This window comes from Aegilops tauschii, chromosome 6 (genome assembly GCF_002575655.3).
Source record: "Aegilops tauschii subsp. strangulata cultivar AL8/78 chromosome 6, Aet v6.0, whole genome shotgun sequence".
In the NCBI taxonomy this organism is placed as follows: Eukaryota; Viridiplantae; Streptophyta; class Magnoliopsida; order Poales; family Poaceae; genus Aegilops; species Aegilops tauschii.
In genome coordinates, this window is record NC_053040.3 from 471,972,429 (window position 1) to 471,994,283 (window position 21,855).

At 47.9% G+C, this 21,855-nt stretch overlaps 2 protein-coding genes across 2 annotated transcripts; one reads left to right on the forward strand and one right to left on the reverse strand.

Moving 5' to 3' along the window:
- Positions 1–1,726: 1,726 nt before the first annotated feature.
- LOC141026208 (protein FAR1-RELATED SEQUENCE 5-like) lies at positions 1,727–3,034 on the reverse strand. Its single transcript, XM_073502202.1, has one exon. The coding sequence runs from the start codon at positions 3,032–3,034 to the stop codon at positions 1,727–1,729; it is 1,308 nt and encodes a 435-aa protein (XP_073358303.1).
- A 9,810-nt stretch (positions 3,035–12,844) lies between these two features.
- Positions 12,845–14,062, forward strand: LOC109755529 (uncharacterized). Its single transcript, XM_020314424.3, has one exon. It carries the CDS (start codon positions 13,151–13,153, stop codon positions 13,712–13,714), a length of 564 nt encoding a protein of 187 aa, XP_020170013.1. The 5' UTR covers positions 12,845–13,150; the 3' UTR covers positions 13,715–14,062.
- The last annotated feature ends 7,793 nt before the right edge of the window (positions 14,063–21,855 follow it).

Consider the following 21,855-nt stretch of genomic DNA (forward strand, 5'->3'; position numbering starts at 1 on the left):
TCTGTCTCTTCTTCTGTATCTGACTCTGTCTCTTCTTTTTGCTTCTTCCTCCTTGTGCTATTTGATTTCCCTGATTTTTTCCTCCGTAAATTGAAGAAAAACATGTGAACACTCTCCGGGAGAACATATTAACACTGTAAGCATGTATGGAAATGAACAATGAGATTAACATGTGCACTAACTTCGTTGCTTTTTTGAATCTTCCTCTTCTTCTATATCTGAATCTGTGTCTTCTTCTGTCTCTGAGTCTTTCTCTTTTTGCTTCTTCCTCCTTGTGACCATTGATTTCCCCGATTTGTTCCTGAGTAAATTGAAGAAAAAGAGAGAACATATTAACATTGTAAGCATGTATGGAAATGAACAATGAGATAAACATGTGCACTAACTTCGTTGCTTTTTTTCCCTCTCATCCGCTCGCGCATGGATTTAATCCTCTTGTTCGATTCTTCGGTAGTTGGTCTCCCTTTTGGAACTATTTTGATTGGATTTTCCACGTCATCAGTGCAGCATTCGCGAGCAGCAGAGAAGTATGCCGGCAAAGGAACAAACGATTTATGGCCTTCATACAAATCAGTTTTTTCTCCATCAACCAATATACTCCGGAGGAGCTCCATCACCTGTTCTGACTGTGAATCGCTAGCTGCGGCTGTGAATAAAGCGTCACTAGCCATGTTGCGTAGTTGATGATACTTATTCATGTGATCAGACCATACATGAGTATTCGCAGTCCTCGAAGAAGGGAACGCTGGCTTGGCATGCATTGTCCATCTTTTCTTGACAAATTTTTTTGGAAATGTGCGTACACCAAGATGATCCAGAACACAGAATATTTGTGCGCATGGGTAATCCTGACTTTCCAACTTTTTACATTTACAAGCTGCATCATCCAGTCTTGCTCCTGTAAACAGACAAGTCACGTGATATATAAAATCCACAGGCTTAGCATCTACGCCTTGTGCATCCAACTTTTCTGCATCCAACTCCTCACTGTCCTTACCTTCCAAGTGATTGGGATCCTTAGCATCCAGGTTTTTGGCATGCAAGTCCACACCATCCTTGCCTTCCAAGTCATTGGGATCCTCAGCATCCAAGTTTTTTGCATGCAAGTCCTCAGCATCCTTACCTTCCAAGTCATTGGGATCCTCAGCATCCAAGTTTTTTGCATGCAAGTCCTCAGCATCCTTACCTTCCAAGTCATTGGGATCCTCGGCATCCAATTTTTTTTGCATGCAAGTCCTCAGCATACTTACCTTCCTTACCTTGCAATTCTCTAGCATCCCTGCCATATGGGACTTTATCATATGGGGCTTTGCGCAAAACTCCAAACACGACCAAACCATCACACGCTACCCGGTCTGTGACCTGCCAATTTGTTCCTTCGACAATCTGACGCTTTACCCGTGGAAACATCACAGTTGTATAAATATAAGAGGCAGCAATCTCCAGAGGGTGTGCATTCAGCTTAGTGAAGGGTATCGTATGTGTCGCTACTGCGTCTAATGCTGCTTCATTCTTACGCATTATGGCTACACAGTGACCAACATGCTGCAACAAATCAACAAGCTGCATTTCCTGTTCAGGTGCACATGAAGCCTTGAGTTGAGAGACTCACTCCTCTGATTACTCATCATGCCTAGGAAATATCTACCCTTTGTGTACGCAGCAGCCCATTTGTGTCGCAGCTCGTACATCCTGTTAACCCATGACGACCTCTTGCCTGTTGGTTTTATTTTGAACCGAATCTTATAAGCCTCCCATCTTTCTCAAACTCATCAACATCCCAACGACGGTAAATGAATTTCCTAAATTCCTCAAGCTTTTTCTTGCGGAGGTGCATCACCATATTCTCCTCGATATGCCACGTGCACAAACGATGATCTGTTCCGGTCCAGACAGTAGCTATTGCTTTAGCCATTGCACCGTCCCCATCGGTGATTGCTGAAATTGGTGTCGTCTGGGACATTGCCTCCAAAAATACATGAAGAAGCCACTGGTATGATGCAATTGTCTCGTCTGACACTAGACCGACCCCAAACAAAACTGTGCTGCGGTGATGGTTCAGAGCAACAAATGGAACAAACGGAAGCATGTACTTGTTAGACTGATATGTACTGTCGAACACCACGACACCACCAAAGGCAACATAGTCAATGCGGGATTGTGAGTCAGCCCAGAATATGTTCCTCAAATGGCCTTCGCTGTCTTTTGTGTATTTGAAAAAGAATTTCGGGTCTGCTTTTTTCTGTGCAATCATATAGGTGAGCAAATATCTAGCGTCACTGCCTTCTATCTTGCGCTTCTTCTGGATTGAAACATGGTTGTATAGGTCTCGATCTATAAATCCAAGCTTGTCGGGACCTCCGGCATTCTTCTCCATTACATTCATAATCTGATGTGTTCGATGTCCACCGACAGCATACTCGATGACATCGGCCTTTTGTGCATCAGTCATTCTACGATGAGCCGATAAGTAGGGAGTCAGGTCAGCAGGGACAAACAGATGGTTATGCTTGTCCACAAAATTCTTGACGAACCAGAGGCCACTGCTATCTTGTAGCTCAACCTGAAAAAGAGCGGGACACCCACACCGAGAAAGACCCCTCGGTGTTCTTTTCCTTTCAACTCTGTTAAAGTGCTTAAGGGCCCGCCATCCTTGTTTGCAGCACTTGTATGTCCTTCTGTATGCATTTTGTTTCGGACCCGGACCCCTGTACTTCAGATCATCCTTTCTAACACCAAACCCTTTTTTTCTCGCATAGCCTACATAGAACATGTAGGCTTCTTCCTCAGTCCTGAAAGTCTTCTTCACAATCTCTAAGTATTCCATACACTCATTCAGGTCTGAACTAGCCATGCCTTTATTATCAACTCCTTTACCTTGCATGTGTACATCATCCATGTCTATGCCATCCTTACCTGCATCCTCATTATCCTTATCATCCATGCCTTTGCCTTCGTTGCCTCTATGACCCATGTCCTTGTCATCCGTGCCTGTATCACCCAAGTTTTTGCCATCGTTGCCTTCATCATCCATGTCGTTATGCTGCCAGCGAAAGCAGATAGTCAATGTTACGGATGGATAGCATACGTTACCGAAATTATGCACTAACTCAGTCCTTCAAAATCTGTAAGTAAATATGCCCTGACTAAATCCAGAAATTTTTAATTGATTGTAGTAGCTGTAACTGATGATCTCTTAACTAAATCCAAAGTCCACGAGTCCTTCAAATGCCCTGATAGATCCACCCTGATAGATCAATTATCTCCAAACTCCATTCAAAATTATCTCCTAACTAAATCCAAATTATCTCCTAACTAAATCCAAAAGTATCTCCTAACTAAACCCAAATTATCTCCTAACTAAATCCAAAATAAGTCCAAACTCCATACAAAATTAATTATCTCCTAACTAAATCCAAAATATCTCGAAACTCAATTCAAATGTATCTCCTAACTAAATCCAAAATAACTTTCTTTGAATCCAAATCTGCTGAAAACTTTCTCATGCCACAAAACCCTAACTAAGTCCTTCAATATGTCCTAGCTACATCCGACTTACACTTCCTTTCAATCGTAATCTCGTCAGAACTTTCTGAAAACATAAACCCTAAACCTCACATGACATATCCTAAACCCTAACAAAATCCGATCGAAATCTCGTCACAACTTTCTGAAACGATAAACCCTAAACCTCACATGACATATCCTAAACCCGAATCAAATCCGACCCCTATTGGTACTATATGCACAAGTGACCAGAAAAGATTTGAGAGGGCTAGGCACTTACAGCGAAGATCCGGCGTGAACAAGTTGATGCACGTCGATGAGGATGATGTGGCCTCTCGGGTCGGGGAAGGTGGCGTCCGCTCGGGGAAGGAGTGGATTAGCGGCTCGTCGGAAGATCTGGCGCCGCGACCCGACTAGGGTGACTTGCGATGGAGGGAGTGAGGGGGAGTAGGAGCAGGAGGGGTAGACACGGCGAGTGCGATCGGCGCCGATCGAGGGCGTCGGGGGCGATCGGCGGCGATCGAGGGCGCCGGAGGCGATCGGCGGCGATCGAGGGGGCCTGAGGTTAGGGCTCAAGAGGAGGAGAGAGGACGAACCGCTCGAACCGAAATTCAAAAGAGTACGCACGACGATTGGACCACTATAATGAAGTGCTTTATTAATGCAATTAATTTAATTGAAAATTTTAGGACGAGAATACCCCTAGATCTAATTGGGCCGATTAAAGTTTAAAAAAAATTAGGTCGAAAATACCCTTGGGCTCAAAAAAGGCCCAGTTATTCTCATCCGTTAGATCGCCCATATAATACATGTGCTCTGGTGTATTATAATGCACCGTAAAATTTTCCTAAAACGAGACACGAGAGACATAGATTTTTACGTGGAAACCCTTGCGGGAGAAAACCACGGACGCATGAAGGCGCAATCACTATGATGGAGTATTACAAGCACGAGACGACAGACCGTCTTAGGTGCCACTACATGGAGTATATATGAGGGGCAACACATAGGAGTCCTTATAGGACAAGTAAACGAGTTGTACTCGTCCGCGTCGGTACCAACGCAAAGGCCCACACCGGTTGTACTACGTCTAATTCAACACGGTACTAGAATTTGGATCACAAGTAATTTAGTGCGGCCGGCCGGAGAGAGCTTAAACTCCATCGCAGTCCATCTTATTCGGTACTACTAGTAGTCAGATGGATTCATTGCCCTCATTCCAGACATTATTCCTGCGAAGTCCGGTTAATTGGCTTCGCCCCTGTTTGGATGAAATAATTGCTGAAACTCAGACTGTGTTCATTCCCGGAAGGATGATTAGGATGATTATGGACAAAGCTATCATTTCTTCCGAATGATTCCATAAAATCAGAAAAGGCTAGCAACATGCACATCTCATCATTCTCATGTGGGCGACGGTGCCACCGATCGTTCTACCACTGAATAATCGACCATAAACTAGCTCATAAGAAATGTCTCGAAAGAAAGAACTAGTCAGTTTTCCCAAGGCCCCAGGTGATTAGTTAGTTGCAGTTTAAGGGCACAATTCGTCTCTGTTGAATGGCAGGCAGTGGTGCCAAAACGTCCTGGTGCAAGTTTCGTCGACATGCTTAAGTAGTAACCTTAATAAGGCTACACTAGACTAGTGCTACGTCTTAGTCGATCAATGACTGGATTAATTCGAACATTTGGTTTCGTTCATGCGTATGGTTGGACAAAATCTAGGACTCCTACCGTCATAGGACACTTTCCACGACCACGACATGTGGTTTACTTAGCAGATTAGTGCTGCATGTATCATTATCTCTTCACTGTTAAATAAGACAGACATCGAAGAAGCTTATTTTAACGGCGCATGCAGAAATATCTTTCGAGAGAAGTCTAGGGTGTCAATCACACCTGTTTGCTCCTGTCCGACTTAGCCCAAAGTGGTATTAGCATTAGTACTTACTCAATTATCGCCGTGCAAGACTAGAATGTTTCAGGGGTGATATATACAGTTGCTAAATGGGACGGCCACACGCATGCATTTCCTACCATCAATTGCTTGATCGACTTGACCAAGGCCATCAGATAATCATCACCATCTGATGAGTATGTTTTTGGAAAAGTATGCTGCACCAAACGTCGGTGCACCCACAGACTGAACAGTAAATTTGAAAAAATAGAAAAAAAATCAAAAAAATATGAAACTTCATGGATGAGATTATGAGCAAATATTTTAGGAGTTTGCACGGTTTGGTCACCAAAAAATATCAAATGATCTCTATACAAAATGATGCTCTGCACCCAAGTTAATGTTCACATGTTTTCAGCACAAACTTTTTTTTTTACAGAGCTCATCGGATGTCATTTCGCCGGAAAATTTTGCGAGCACCTAAAACATTTGGTCATAATCACATCCACAAAGTTTTAGATATTTTTTAAATGGTTTGCTAAGTTTTTTTATCGTGGGTGCACCGGGGTGCACAAAAAACCAAAGTCTATGTTTTTTCTGAGGCAGTCATCCTCCGGTGAGTAAGCTATAACAATTGGCTACTCAGCTGTAACATTTTCAGTTCTTTTACAACGGGTAATCCGATGTGCCTTCCGTGCCATGGGTTAGGTTGGATTAGTTCGCCATCTGCGCCTCAAATGGGACCCCCGAAACAGAACTTTCTACATTTTGGACCAGTAGCTTTCCTCGGCTCAGGCCGGCCAACCAGCAGCTTCATTAAAGATGAGTATCAATCACACCCTTGCAGATGCAGAAGGCTTATCCGTAACAGAAGTTTTTTCATGGAAATTTCATCTAAGCAGACATGTAGGCTGTGGTTTCACAGGCTATCCTCTGAAGTATGTAGACATTGCCGCTTGCAGCTTGGGCCAAGCGCATGCATGGCCGGCCAGGCCATATGCTCATATGTGATGCCAGAAATCAAGCGACAGTCATCTTGGACTGAAGGAGGCAGGGAACGATCTTTGGACAAGGACGCCTACATCTTACCCGCAAAAGACTTCGAGGATGTTGCTAGATCTAGACATAGAAATGAGGCTAGTATGGAAGAGCAAGTATATTGTGATGATTAACTACATGACGATATCATGCAAACAAATTGCTACAACTTGCAGGACAGAGGCATCAGGACATACAGGGTCTTTTTCTTAAGAGGATTTATGTACTTGCGCGGAGCTAGGCAGCCGTAAAAACAGGCACCTCATAGTATGTTCTAGAAAGTGGCCCTTGGAGAGGTAAACGAGCCGCGCGTCAATCGATTTTTGTATGTTTGCGGCATCTACATATTAATAATATGATCTGAGGTGCCTACTTTTACGTTCACCTCGCTAGCTCCCTAACTAAATAAATCCTCTTAAGGAAAAGACCCTGCGTGTCCAGAACACCAGATGCCTCTGTCCTCCGAGTAGTAACGATTTGTTCCTAAATACAGGAATCTATGTAGACCCAATCATGCAGTGTCCGAGTGTGATCTGACGCGAAAGGCGGGAGCTGAGTCACGGCCGATGCATGCAGCTAGCTGCCCAATTAGAGAGACGTCGGAGGCCTACTGGTACAGTTTTGGCAAAATATCATGTTATCGGAGTGCGTGAGTGCTTTGCACCGGTGATGGAGTGCAAAAAAAAAAGGTATGCACGATTGATTGGAACTTGTAGTTTATTTCAAATGAACGAAGTGAAGCTTTTTGGCTTTGTTTCCCGTTTTTAGCAAAAATAATAATAACATTTTTAGTCAAAAATTCATTTGTTCATTACTACCGAGAAGCTAATTAATTACTGTGGCTCTAGCTACTCCCCTGGTTAGTTAGAAATGTGAGTATAGAGTACAATTATCTTGATGCTTACGAGAGTATATAAGGGTAATGGATGCTAGAACTTTCTAGAAGAATTTACAGAAAGAAAATGTAAAATTCGATACCCGACGGAGGCGGACCTCCCTAGCTAACAGATGCTTGTGAAAATTTGATCTCAATTTACCTGTCGACCTGTCGCTAGCTTTGCCGGATTCTGTCTCCCGCCCACTTGCCTGCTGATCTACACACGCTCGCCCGTAATCCTCGCGACAGGAACCATGGTGGATGTGCTTAACTTCCCAGCGCCCCGCCGTGTCGCTGTTGCGCCGTAGATCCGTTGTCGTCGGGCCTGATTAAAAATCTAACCTTGTTAAATGGCGAAGCGAAAGACAGAGCTAGCTGGCGAGATCGGATTTTAAACGTGTCGCTTTCTTTGCTCAACAGAAAAAACTTATCAGTTTGTCTAATTCACATCTAGATGTTTTTTAAAAATGTCACATCTAAACTCCCACAGATATATAATGCAGCAACAAGAAACAAAAAAGAAACTAGGACAAAAAAAACCATAAGACAGACCCAAAACCTATACTATACTGTTTGAAAACAATTGTTTAGCTCGTCCTCGTACATACATTCGCCTGTTATATACGAGTATTATACTTCTCGGGCGTGGTTAATTATTGGGTACGCATTTTTTTTGCGGGTGAATTATTGGGTACGTACGTGTGGCCGGGATTAGGCTCAAGGCGAACGGTGGTAGTTTCCGTCCGCGTGCACTCGTAGTACTGTAGATTTCTTACAACAGCTAGCCCATGTCCGGCCGGCACGTACTGCAGTAAATAAAGTACGTGCCTTTAGGCCTCGGCCAGCTTAATTTGACAGCCCGGCCATCTTCTAAAGTACTCGTACAAAGAGACTGTATGATGAAGTCATGGACGCATGAGGTCGGTATCTACGGCAGCATGGGCTTTGTGCGATCCACTGCGGGCCACTTATCCCCGTCATGTAATTTTTTTTTTTAAATGTTGGTAGTTGATCCGAAGAAAGAAGGTTGGTCCAGTTTAGGAGGGAAATCGGACCCAAAAACCATACAAACAGCCTTTCGGCCAACAACACACGCCCTCGCGAGCCATGGGTCCCTTTGACCGGATCCATCTTCAAGACGATGCCCCCAAGAGAGAACGCGACGCCGAATGGCGCCGCCATCGTCCGATCTAAACTAGATCAAGGGTTTCCCCCGGAGCACGTCGGGGAAGGCAAGATGAGAGCAGCTACATCGATGGCTCCAACAAGGGAACGACGCCCGAAAGCGCCGCCATCGACGACTCCGGCCGCAACCGGAGTACGACTTTCGCCAGCAGCCTCACCTGCATAGCCCGAACCCAGGATCCGATCAACCTACACATCGAACCACTATCCCTGCCTCCACGTCCGAGCGCACCTCCCGGCGAGCTCGACGTGCTTCCAACCTTGCATCTGCATCCCCCACTGGACGGAGGATGCAACCCCTAGTGGCGCCATTCGTCTCCCATCAAAAGGATGCAACCAACACGACATCATTCGTCTCCTCGAGGATGCAACGCCTGCCGGCCATTCATCTCCCGACGAAGGATGCAACAACCGCTGCGAGGCCATTCCTCTCCCTCCAGCCACCACCATCTCGTCCTCCCACCCGAAGCTGCGTCGAGCTCACCGAACCACCAAACAGGAGGATGCAACACCAGGCGAGGTGCCATTCATCTCCCACAGCCTCGCCTACACGGCCAGCAGACACCCAGATCGAGCCCTGCTGCCGCGGAACCCACGCCTCCGGCAGATCCGGCATCTCCATGGTCACGAGCGGAGAGTCACCGGTCACCGAAGACAGCCGGCCGCCACCCAGCAGATCCGCGCTGGGGTGCCACCGGCGCGCCTCCCATGCCCCGCGCGACGCACTCCTCTCCACCATCCGCGCTGGGAGCAGCGCCCGTGCACCCCTCTCCGACGCGCCGCCTCAAATCTGACGGCGATCACTACGCCGTGCCCAGCCGCACTCCTCCTCGCGCGCCCACCATGCTCTCCCACGCCCAGCGCGCCTCGCCATCCGGCTGCGCCTCTCGCGCGAGGCCGCGCACGCCGGCGCCACGTTCGGGCCGCAAAATCCCGGGCCGCGAACCTCCATGCCCATCGGCCGCGCACCCACCACCACGCGCGCCGGCAGCGAACCGCAGAAGGCCGGCGTGCTCCGCATCTCCGAAGGTGAGTTGCCCCCGCGCCGCTCTTGGTCTTCGTAGGACGGGATCGGCCCCGCCGCCGCCGGCACCGCACGGGCTTTGCCCGGCGGCGCCCTCCAGCGGCGGCGAGGGGAGGGGGAATGGTGTGGGGGTAGCGGCGGCGGGATTTAGGGTTTCTCCCTGGTGGCTGCGGGGAGCGACACGGGAGCGGATTCGGTGCGCAGTGCGCTGTCATGTAAAAAATTACAATCGGAAGAGTTGGTTCAGTTCGGAATTAAAACGGCCGTGCAGTGCCAGAGTTCATGCACCAGCCATGGAAAGCACGCATGCATGGACGCCCTGACGTGACCAATCATGGCGGCATGGCGCTCACTGTTGCCGGGCACGCATGGCGGAGAAGCGATGCACGTCGCATCTCTTGCAGTTGCAGCGCGCGTGTGTAGCTAGATCGAGCTAGTCGCAGCGTAGGAGCTGAGCAGGACGGAATAACTGCCTCTCGCCGACCACTTCGCTTATTCCGACGCGTGCCAGCCGATCATATTGCCGGGACAGGTGGGAATGCAACGGCCAACCGGACGACCTCACCTACTCTAGTCACCTTCGGAACTTCCATTCCCGTGACACGTGTACACGTACGCCCTCGCTGGCCGGTGCCTTCCCTGCGCTGCCCACGTCGGGGTCTACATGCCTTTCATGCATGCACGAGCACCCATCGTTACCAAACCCAGCTTCTCCGTCCTGACCGAGGATATGGTGTCGGACAGTTATAGACCGTTTGATCTTGCTTGCTTCACTTCACTTGTGACAGAGCCGGCGGGGATGGGAATGAGATGATGTCTGATCGATTGCATGCGTGAATATCAGGTAATCACGCTACATTGAGCTTGGGTAGGGCATGGCTTAGACCGGCAGTTCTGCACGTACGATGCATGCTTTTGGCGAAAAGGAATAACAAGATATGCCTCTTTCAAAACGTATCAACGCGGTCCGTCTAAATGCAGCATCGAGTTTGTGTCGCGTGTCAGATCGAATCGCAGACCCTTGCACTGATCTAGCCGGTCGTTTTCAAGGTTTCCTTCCAGGATCAACTTGGAAATATAGCACATGATGCTATACTACTGTAATTATTTTTCTCCAAAATGAGACACAACCGTCCACACGCGCTCAATCAAACCCAATAATATCTGGTACCACTATAAACAGGAACTCTACTCGTCCCATCCCTGCCTGGCTCCGTAGATGTTGTAGATGCCTTGCTTATGGGCATCGTGCGGCTGTTTGCAGAGATCCGTTGCGGTGCTTCCGTTGTTTGAGGAATGGTCATCGTGCGCGTGAATGTTGCAACCCTTGGCGTCCTCTGAGCTCACTATCATGCCATGATGTGCCGCATGTGTCCCGCCTCGGCGCCGTGCATCGTGTTGCTCCTGCTTCATGTGAGGGTTCTGTGAGATCCACACCCCCTTCCAAGGCGCTTCACCGTGGGTCTTGGGCGTCTGTTGTCTCTACTGCTGCTGGCTCGACAACCCCGTCCGAGCTGATGTTGCAGTCCGCACTGGCTGATCAGACTACACTGTTGCAAGGTTGTGTGGCGCGGGTTGAGAGCTTTCTGGAGCGAGCGGAGATTGCTCTGGATAGACTATCCCTTGTGCCGCTCTGTTGCAGACCACTCTGACGTCACATTCTCCTTGTGCGGCCAGTGTTTGCTCCACGGAAGACAGGGGTGAGGAGTTGTACGTCTCTTTCTCCCCTCGTGTTTGAGTCTCGTCGTCGGTGCCTACCTCCCCTCCTATGATATCTTCCACTGAGGGTGAGTCCATCGCCGTGCTTGTGGCTCCGGTGCTGCAGATCATGCCTGAGTCTATCAGTGGAGCATACGAAGGTGGACATGTCGGCGGCCTCGATTGAAGGACAAGTTTCACCTTTATCAAGTGAGCAGTTGGAGGTTCCTTTGGTTGATGATGCTAAAGGGAAGGCATCTGCAATTTCATGATGGGTAGTGCTCAGTGTTTCGTGTTGTCCACGTGGCTTTGGTCTTTTGAGTCGTAGAAATGTTGATGGTTGTGGTTGTTGTGTGTTGGGAGCATGGCGGACTGTCTACGTGGTCGTGAGAGTGAGTCGTTTCTGGAGTGTCACTTTTGTATCGGTTTTCGTACGGTTTTCCGTATATTAGCTGAGCAATTCTCTTCTTCTTAATTAATTGATGAGGCAATCCTTTTACCTCCGTTTCGAAAAAAAAAGGCACGTCCCTAATCACGGTAGTATCAAGCAGTACTCGTACTAGCAACCACAGTGATGCAGCTAGCGAACGACGGCCGGGCCAGGCACGCACGATAGCTCTTCCGATCGAATCCAAACGGCAAGGTGCGGCCAGAGACAAAGACAAAACACTCACCAAGCAGCCCCCGCCGAGCCAGCTGTTGCGGCCGGCCGGCGCCACGTACCCCCCTCCCACCATGCAGCCGTTGCCGGCGGCGTCCGGGACGTGTCTCCGACCGGGCGTGTGGTCCTGGCTGGCCCCGTTCCTGGTGGAATGCCGTGAACCTGCAGGTCTAGCTAGCTCAGCTGTGTGCTGCGGCCATGGCAGAACAATGCTGTTCCGGCCGGAGCGAATGATCACGGTGCAAATCAGGAAAAAAAAAAGAAACACTGCGAGGGAATGATCACGGCGTTGGGTGGTTAATTAACCCCGGATCACGCGAGTTAACACGCCACAAATCAATGTACGTCCGCATGTATGTATGTGGCCAGGGTGCCTGCAGCAGCACAAGGCTGTAATTAAGCCAGCAGTAATTAAACTTGCAAGGATTAGTCTAGCCATTAACCGACGCAGGTACCGAGGGCAGCTTGTCGATCATGATCTTTCGACATCCGGCCGTTCACGGTAAAACAAACAAACCAAAAACAACATGACAGGAAGCGAAAGCGAATGAGAAACGGACGGGGCAAGGAATGAGACGCCCACGTTGCACCTCCCGGTCGCCCAGAATCCAAGGAAACCAGAACGCAAAGCCGAACATGCATGGGCAGGGCGGCCATTACGGCGGCTGATGCAGAGGCCATACTGTGTCGAATGTTCAGAGGTCGGCCGGGTTTCAAGCAAAGCGGAGGCGAACCCACGGCCGGCGGCAGTGGCCCGTCCGGTCGCTGCCGGCTGCTGGCGCGTCACGCCTCCGGCCAGCTTGACCATCACCTGAACGTTCGTTTGGAGATAAGTTCCCTTTTTCTGAGACCGTCCTTTCGGTGTGCCGGAACCGGTTTACTGACAGCAACATGTGGCGTGATGGCACATGCGCGGTGTGCTTCTCATAATATCAGGCGTCTAAAAAAGCGCTCCTCACAACTTTTCTGAACTGAAACTTGCGAAACCTTCAGTACCTTGAGTCGCAGACCCATTCCGGTGTGCTGCCAGCCCGGACGCCCACTGCATCACGCCCATAATTACCCGAGTTTAGTTAACTTGGCCAAACCCCAGTTCTTAACGCCCAGAATTTACCAAACAGCCCCTCCTATCTCCCTCCCCGGCCTATAAATTGCGGCCAACGGGCTCGCATCCCTGGTTACCCAAACCGGCAGCAAACCACCGGAGCTCAACTCACATACCAAAGCCACCGCCCCTCCACCCCACCTCCCAAATCTCTCATCATGTCGACGGCGGCTGCATCTCGGCCCAGCGGCCCCATCCTTTTGACTCCCTTTCCCAACTACCAATCCGCCTCGCTCTCTCGTGTCAAGCTCCCCGCCGGCGGCGCCAGCCGCTCGCCAACCAAGTCCGTCAGCGTCTCGTCTCCCCGCTCCTCCCCCGCGGGCGGCGCCGCCACCGCGAAGATCCGTCGGACATGCATGTGCTCTCCGACGAACCACCCCGGCTCGTTCCGCTGCAGCCTCCACAAGGAGCGCAAGCAGGAGGTCCCAGCCGCAGGCAGCTGCAGGAAGCCATCCTCCCCGCCTTCGCCGCCGTCGAAGCGCACGGACAGCCCGTTCGCGCAGCTCGGCCCCATCAGCAGCGGCTGCACTAAGGGCGCGGGCCGCACTCTGCCACAGCTCGCTCCCATGGGGAGCGGGCACTGGGCGCGCAGGGCCCTCGCGCCGTCCCCCACGGCGCAGCAGGTGCAGTACAGAAAGCGCGCGAGCCGGTTCCATGCCGGGCCAAGCCGGCTCTCCGCAGCCTCCATGGCCGGCCACCGCGCAGGCGGCAGCATCCAGTAAAAAAACAGCGTCGACATGCCATACTAGTACATACTGCACAAACTGTACATAGGAACGAAATTCCCCAATAATCCCGTTCGCTGTATAGAAAGAAGATCGGTGGGGATCAGGCCGGGGGATTGGAGTTTTAAGACCCAATTCGAGTCCGGCCTGTTCAATTAGCTGTAGATAGAGTGGATGTACATAGAGTGAACCTCTTCCTCTCTGCTCCGCTGCACATAGAGTGAGCCCCTTCGTCCTCCCTGCTCCACTTGTACATAGAGTGAGCTCTCTGCCCGCTGTGTATAACTCCCTGAGTTTGGTTTTGGATATACATCAATGCAATGAGTGACAAATTGGAGACACGTACATGCATCTGATCTGCTCCGTGACAAATTGGTTCTGGATATACACGCATCTTATCCATCCATGGATCTTGGATGATTTGCTGCAACCATTTTCTGCTTCTGCTTCTGTTTCTCTTTCTGTTACTGGAGTGTGGGTGCGTCTCGCCCCTGTTTCGGTTTCCGATAAGCTCCGCAAGAGATGAGTGGCGTCTCGCCGTCGATTGCGCCCGTCACGCGGCACCCGTGCGTGCCCCCAGCCGGCCGGATCAGGCCAGCAACTTGCAGCACGGCAGAAATTCTCCGATTCCGACGAGATTTCTACGGAACTTCATGACGCACGCAACTGATGAACCCAGGATTTTTCTTCTTCTTTCCCTGCCTGTGAAGTAAAATATTTCTTTGATCAGGCCAGCAATTTGCAGCTCACGAAAGAAATCCCTCGATTCTGAAGAAATTTCTACCAAAGTTTCATGGTGCGCTCAACTGATGAACGGAGGATTTTTCTTCGTCCTGCTCGTGATATTTGAAGTACTCATATATTAATTTTAACCGTGCTATTTTACTGTTCTTTCAGAGCAGTGGTACTATTTTACTGTTGGCTCGAGGGACGACGTAGCGGTTGCGAAACTGCTCTATACGATTCATTTTCCTCGTACGCTGGTACGACTAGACTGCAAATGCCATGGCCCATAAACTGAATCATCAATGATTTGTTTCTAATTGTAAGTGTTGGACAGGGAACCCATCGTACGTATAGCAAGGTTCTAGCGGTTGGGATCCCCCCTCCAAGTCTTAAATTGCACAAGAAGATGGTGTTGGAAAATAGGTGATACTTTTTTTTTTTAGAAACCTCGTGCGAGGGCAGGTGGTTCATGCATTTCCTTCCATTAAAAAAAAAGAGTTGATCCAGTTTATAAGAAATATCATACCCAAAAATCTAACATTCTTGATTGATTAAGGAAAACCGAATGAAAATCTAAAAAGAAAAAAAAGGCACTAGAGCTTGGGGTTGGGACAAGACAAATGCAGCATCAAGGCACATCGTTAGAGAGAGGAGCACCTAGGCCCAAAGCACTTAAGCATGGCTCAAGTGCAACCAAACTGATCACGACTCACCAAAGAGAAACCATTCATATCGAATGACTCTTCTATGTTAGCCTCAAAGCATTATGTACTAATATTATCGTGTGAAAAACATCCTGAAAGGTCCAATTTCGAATTCCCCGTGATGCCCGCCAAACTTCTCAACGCCTTTATCACTTGTGGTGAGAATTGCTTTTTATACATGTCCAGGTATGCTTGCATCTTTTGCTTAGGGCCCTCTGCTTTGCTGACCTCCGATAGCTCACTGAAAGCCTCCAAAACCTATACTCCGTGCGCTTGGACATCAGGATGTTGCATGCTTTGCTCTTCTTTTCTAGACGCACGCTACATCACCCGTCATCCTTCTCTCTGTGCGAAGGTGCCGGGGTCCCAAGCAGAGGTTGCGGGAGCGGACAAGTAACCTTGCTGGGAAAATCCTCCAGAGGTAATACTGTGCTTTAGCTCGCGCCACCTTCGCAACAACATTGCACACCTCAACCAGAGGATCAACCAGAAGATTGGGCACGTTTAAACCAAGCGACTCCTCTAGACTAAGCATCAGATGTGCAAGGGACTGTATAATGAAAGACGAGAAGCAGCCGTTGGGGTGTGGCGACCAAAACGTTGCCTCCAAGCACATAGGATCAACGGATACCTCACTCCCTATCAACGAAGCACCATGGATCAACCACACGTCATCTCCCCAAACAGAGCAGCCCACGGGACAGATGACGGCATGCAAAACCTGAGGAGAGGGCACCAATGCTTCATCAAGCATAGGATCACTATGTTGCGGATCGATGCCCACCGGCCCCAGTGAGAGGATAGCAGCAAGGACATATTGCCGAGCGATCTTCAAGGGACGACACTAAAAGAGCCTCAACGTACGAGCACAGCCTGGAAGCAAGGTCGGCTGGCACGACACGGCGTAGCGTGGTGTTGTACTCAGATCTTCTTAGGTTCTCTTTAGGTAGCGTAGTCGCTTGTGTCCTGTGTGATCCGATAATCCTGCAATCAACGTTGTATGAGGCCTACCTCACTATTTTGTATCGTTCGGCCGTTTGTTCAATTGTTGCTTTATATATAAAGTGGGATGAAATCTTATTTCGAGGAAGTTTCGTTATGTTTTTTTTTCTTTGAAAAAGAGAGCTTCCTCCCATTTCAATCAAGCTCCGTGTTTCCACACTCCTCATCCGACGAATAATCTGAATCTATCATTTTCGTACAGAAGAATCATACAAAACTGGCCTGTCAATTTGTCGAACACATAGAGGGCAGGGTGCAATATGAGAATAGCCGGAGTGCTGGACGTACCGCGTCGGCATCCAGAGCGACGACGGTGTCCGGTGCGACGTGATAGCCCGTGAAGAGGTTTGTGGCGGTGGTGGTGGGGTTGAGGGGTTAGGACGGCGGCGGAGCTAGAGTTGTGACGGAGCAAGTGGAGTGCCTTGGCAGATGAGAGAGAAGAGAGGAGAGGCAAATGGCTCGTCCGGCAAGGTTAGGAAGAATTGGTGCAATTCATTGTCGGTCCTGCTTGTTGGTCTGGAGACTGGAAATGGCGGACACGTCCGAGAGTGTTCAAGCCTGCTCATATCCGCCACATATTTAGTATGGATATGAGAGGTGCCGATTACCCGCAACAATTTAAAATAGAAAATGAGGGGTGTTGATCAGCGCGGAAATATAGGACCAACTTGAGAAGTCTGGCCGGGTTATATTCCGTGCCGGACATTGACCGGACCGTCCATCTGGACATATAGAGAGTTTGAGAAGTCCGGCTGCACATGCTTTGATAGACGCCAGCCATACTGCATACAATTATTTACTGGAGTTTTACAACGTTGGTCGACCAGCGACCTCTAGTCTAGCCATGGGTTTAAATTAGAGTTTGAGTGATGACTCATGAGAGAGAGTACGTACTGTATAGTACTCCCTCCGTCCCTAAATATAAGTTATTTTAGAGATTTGAATATGGACTATATACAAAGCAAAATGAGTGAATCTACACTCTAAAATATGTCTATATGCATTCTAATGTAGTCTTTGTTGAAATCTCCAAAATATTTTATATTAGAAACGCAAAGAGTAGTATGTTCTAGAAAGTGGCCCATGGAGGGTAAACGAGCCGCTTGCCCATTTATTTTTGTATAATGTTTGGGATTTTTGTATAATGTTTGGGGCATCTACACAATAAGTAGTCTGAGGTGCCTGATTTTATGTTTACCTCGCTAGCTCCGTAATTAAATAAATTGTCTTAAGAAAAAGACCTTGCTTGTCCAGATGGCTCTGTCCGGCAAGTAGTAACTGTTTGTTTGCTTGTTTCGTCATGTAGTTCATCATCACGATACTGTTTTTCTGTTTTGAGGGGATCATCACAATACTTAAAACTTCTAAACCAATAGCACTTATCAAGGTAATTATTGTAGCCACACCTTTTTGATCTTTACCATCAAAAGATACATTAGTATCCTTCATTTCTCTTCCTTTTAGGTGAGCTGAAACTTGGCTTCATTTCAATATATAAAAAATCATAAAAAATAGTAAATATCAAATAACCTTGTTTGAAAGGTGTTTGCCTAGCTTCTACAGGCCAGGATCACCATGGCCATACTTTTAGCATCACATGTCAACGTGGCCTGGCCCAAGCTGCAAGCAGAGGCAGATCTAGCCCACTGGGCCAGGGTGGGGCCAACAATTAAAATGTTGATAAAATTTATTTATTTATTTATATTATTTATATTGTTTTTCTATGATATAAAGGTAATTGAGAAATTTCCGGGCCGGTCGTGGCCCACCCTGATCACTCTCTAACTCTGCCACTGGCTGCAAGCAACAATGTCTACATACTACAAGCACAAGTGATAGCCAACGTAACCACCACCAACGTTCCCGTTTTGGATGAATTTCCCGTGAAAGAACTTGTGCTCTAGATAAGCCTTCTGCACCAAGCGCCTAGCTTGATAAGCTACCAACAAAAAATTATAATCAAGGATAAACCTTCTGTGAGGGACGTGATTGTATTGATGGCCATCTACAATGAGCTGCTGGCCGGCCAGAGGTGGAAAGCTACCTAACCTAACCTAACCCATGGCTCCTAACTAATGCACATCGAGTTAATCGATGTTAAAAAAACTGAAAAGTTACAGTTGATTAAGCCATGTTATCGTTTACTCACCAGATGGTGATGATGATCTGGTGGCCTTGGTAAAGTCGACCAAGCAATTGATTACTGTGAAGAAAAACTGATTGATTACTGTAGGGGATGTATGCGTGTGCCCTGTTGCATTCATCGATTGTATATATTACTCGTGGAACATTCTAGTCTTCCACGGAGATAACTCATCAAGTACTACTGCTATACCACTTTGGGCTAAGTTTTTTTTGTGTGTGAACCACTTTGGGCTAAGTTAGACAAGGCATATAGGTCAGTGATTGATACCTTAAGCTTATCTCAAGAGATATTTCTGCATGTGCTGTTGAAATAAGCGTCTTCGGCCTCTACCTTATTAAACTGCCAAGAGATAATGATGCATGCAGTATCATCTGCTAAGTAATTAAGCCATATGTCCCAATCGTGTAAAGTGTCCTCTGACATTTGCAGTCCTAGGTTTTGGCCAAGCATGTACCAAATATTCAAACGAATTAAGTCACTGACCGACAAAGACGTCGCACTGATCTAGGCTTATCAAGGTTTCTAATTTAGCTTACATCATCAAACTGTGGCCAATTACATATATTGGGCCTGAGAAAATTGAGCGGCTCTTTGTTGAACTTAGGGCCTACCCTCTGTTCCTCACTCTAATCCGTGGTGCCGCTCACAATGGTATTGACAACAGAGGGTAGATTCCAATATAGAGAGTTATTCCGGTTTAGTTTAAACCGTATACAGATAAGCTTCCAGACAATCAATCTGTTCAAACAAAGAGTCCAGATTAGCACAACCAATCACGATCATTAGTAACCAAATAGGAGTGTCAACCTAATCTACAACAAGATCTCATCACGCATGTGAGTCATGCGTCGGATCTGAATAAATTCCAATTCAAATCCGCAGGCTTTTAAACAATCCATATTGCCAAATTATGGACAACCTGGTCATTCCTATCATGCTCTGCCCGGGTTATACAAACAATGTTTAATTTCTAGTACACACATGTACTGTACTTCGAGCATGAAGTATCGGTTTCCTCGGACTAATTCCGGTCAAAATTTCCTTGTACACTGTACATGTATATTATGCTTTCGATTCCACATCAACAATTTCCAGGAGATAAAAAGAGCAGTAATATCAATGTTGTAAGCCACACAGACATATAGCGAATATTCCAACACTCTTTCCTTCCAGACGTTTATTCGTACTAGCTCATGGTTGATTCTTCTACAGAACAGATCAGTGACACTGTCGCCCACACATGAAACGGGCCTCCGTTGATCTCACTCTACACAACACACATGATGGCAAAGGACGACATGCAAGATCTGACTGTCATATACTCCACATGATTTTCGGGCAAGCAATAAGCCAATAATGTAGGGTGTACAGTACTGCACAAAATAACAAAAAAAAAAAGTTAGGCATGCACGAAGCGGCCATTCTGCTGGCTGAGTCATGTCCGATTCACGCGTGCAGGTGCTCGCAACGCAATCACGCTGCCGGAATAGGCATGTCGGCATCCCGGATAAAAGAAAGGTGTGCAGGGTAGCCGCACGATAGTTTGGCAAGAAAACAACATCATGGGCCTAAGCCATGAGGTGGTGAGTGAGCTCCTTCGAGGAATGTTGGGGAGCAAAAGTAGGCGCTGCTCGCCGACAGAGTGCATAATAAGCTCAGCTCTTGCGTGCGCTCCTGACTGCAGAAACGGAACCGGGCAAAAAAACAGGATCCCAGATCCGATCCAACACACGCTGCTCGATGAAGAATGTATCATAGTGTAGGATGCGCTCAAGCTTACTGCTCGATCGTGAGTCTTTTTGCCAGTCAGAAATTCACAACACATAGCGCACATCGTCAACCTGCCGCAGTTTTGCTTATCCTGATTGTCCACATCAGTCTGGGGACATGACCTAGCTAATTAGTTAGAAACACGAGTAAACAATTGTGTGATGCTCACGATGCATGTAATTAATAAATACTCGATATCTCTAGAAGAATTTACAGAAACAAAATGTAAAATTTGATACCCGCAGGGGCGGATAATCCTAGCTACGGACGGATGCACATGTAGAAATTTGATCTGAATTTACCTTTCACCTGTCGCTAGCTCGCGCAGTTCTGTTAATCTACACACGCTCGGCCGCAATCCTGGCGACAGGAACCGAGCGTGGTGGATGCTTAATTTCCCGGCGCCTCACTGTGTCGCTGTTACGGCCTAGATCCGTGTCGTCGGCCCCAAATAAAAATCTATACAAGTAGTATAGATCAATATTCTGCTAAGGAAACTAGCTGCTGTCCCTGCCTGCGTCGACGCGAAAGAGAGAGCTAGCTGGTGATCCAAATGGTGGTAGTTTTCTAGCTAGGTCGTCCTCGTACATGACTACATCCAAATATTAATTAATACGTGCATGTGGGTCAGTGGGTGTATGTGGCTGGGATTAGGCTCGGTATATATCGAATCGATCGTTGGACACCCACAGAATGCAGGTATCCAAAAATATTTCCCTCGCATATAAGAATAGAATGTAGATTTTTTTCCCATAACCCATGGCCAGCACGAACAGCGGTAAATAGAGTACGTACCGTTACGCCTCGGCCAGCTTTGACAGCCCGACCGTCTCCTAAAGTATACTCTCAAAGAGACTGTATAAGGTAGTGTCAAAAACGTTTTTACATTACAGAACGGAGAGAATACGTACATAGGGCTTAAAAAATAACGGGAATGAAAGGTTGTCTTTCATTATACGGTCTGTTTCTACGTACGGCAGCATGGGCTGTCCGCGATCAATCGATTGCCGGCCTCTTTATATATACCCGATAGAATATTGCAACTGGAACAGTAGGTTCAGTTTTGAAAATCAAACGGCCGCCCTGGTGCTGGAGTGTTGCACCCAACAGAAGCACGCAGGCATGCATGGATTCCCGGACGTGTGTACGTGACCAACGGAAGGTGCGCACCTACGCATACATAGGAGAAATATAACATACACGTGTCAACCTGGTATTGTATGGTTGAAGAGGCGCCAGGCATGTACAGTACGTACGTATGCCTCGCGGCGAACACATGCAGCCGCGCGTAGCAATCCATGGATCAACGTGCGTGCTGGGAGGGAGGTACTTCTAAAATCTGTTACACAGGCCATTCCCACCCATAGTATGAGTTGTTCAAGCTGACAAAGAAGGTCTGCAAACAGCTCACATCATCCATGGCAAAATTCTGGTGGAGTAGCTCTATCGACAGGCGTTCGCTGCATTGGATATCTTGGGAGAAGCTGTCCACATCAAAAGCACAGGGCGGGATGGGCTTTCGGGAGTTTGAGAAGTTCAATCTAGCGCTTCTCGGGAAGCATGGCTGGCGGCTCCTAATCCATCCGGATACTCTCTGTTCGCGAGTTCTCAAAGGAAAATATTTTCCTAATGGAGATTTTATGCAGGCTCATGCTCCACCTTCTGCCTCCGCAACATGGAAGGCGATTATAGCGGGGCGTACAGCATTGCAAACAGGCCTAATCAAAAGGGTAGGCAATGGCGAGTCAATTTCAGTTTGGAATGACACTTGGATTCCTACCACCACCTAT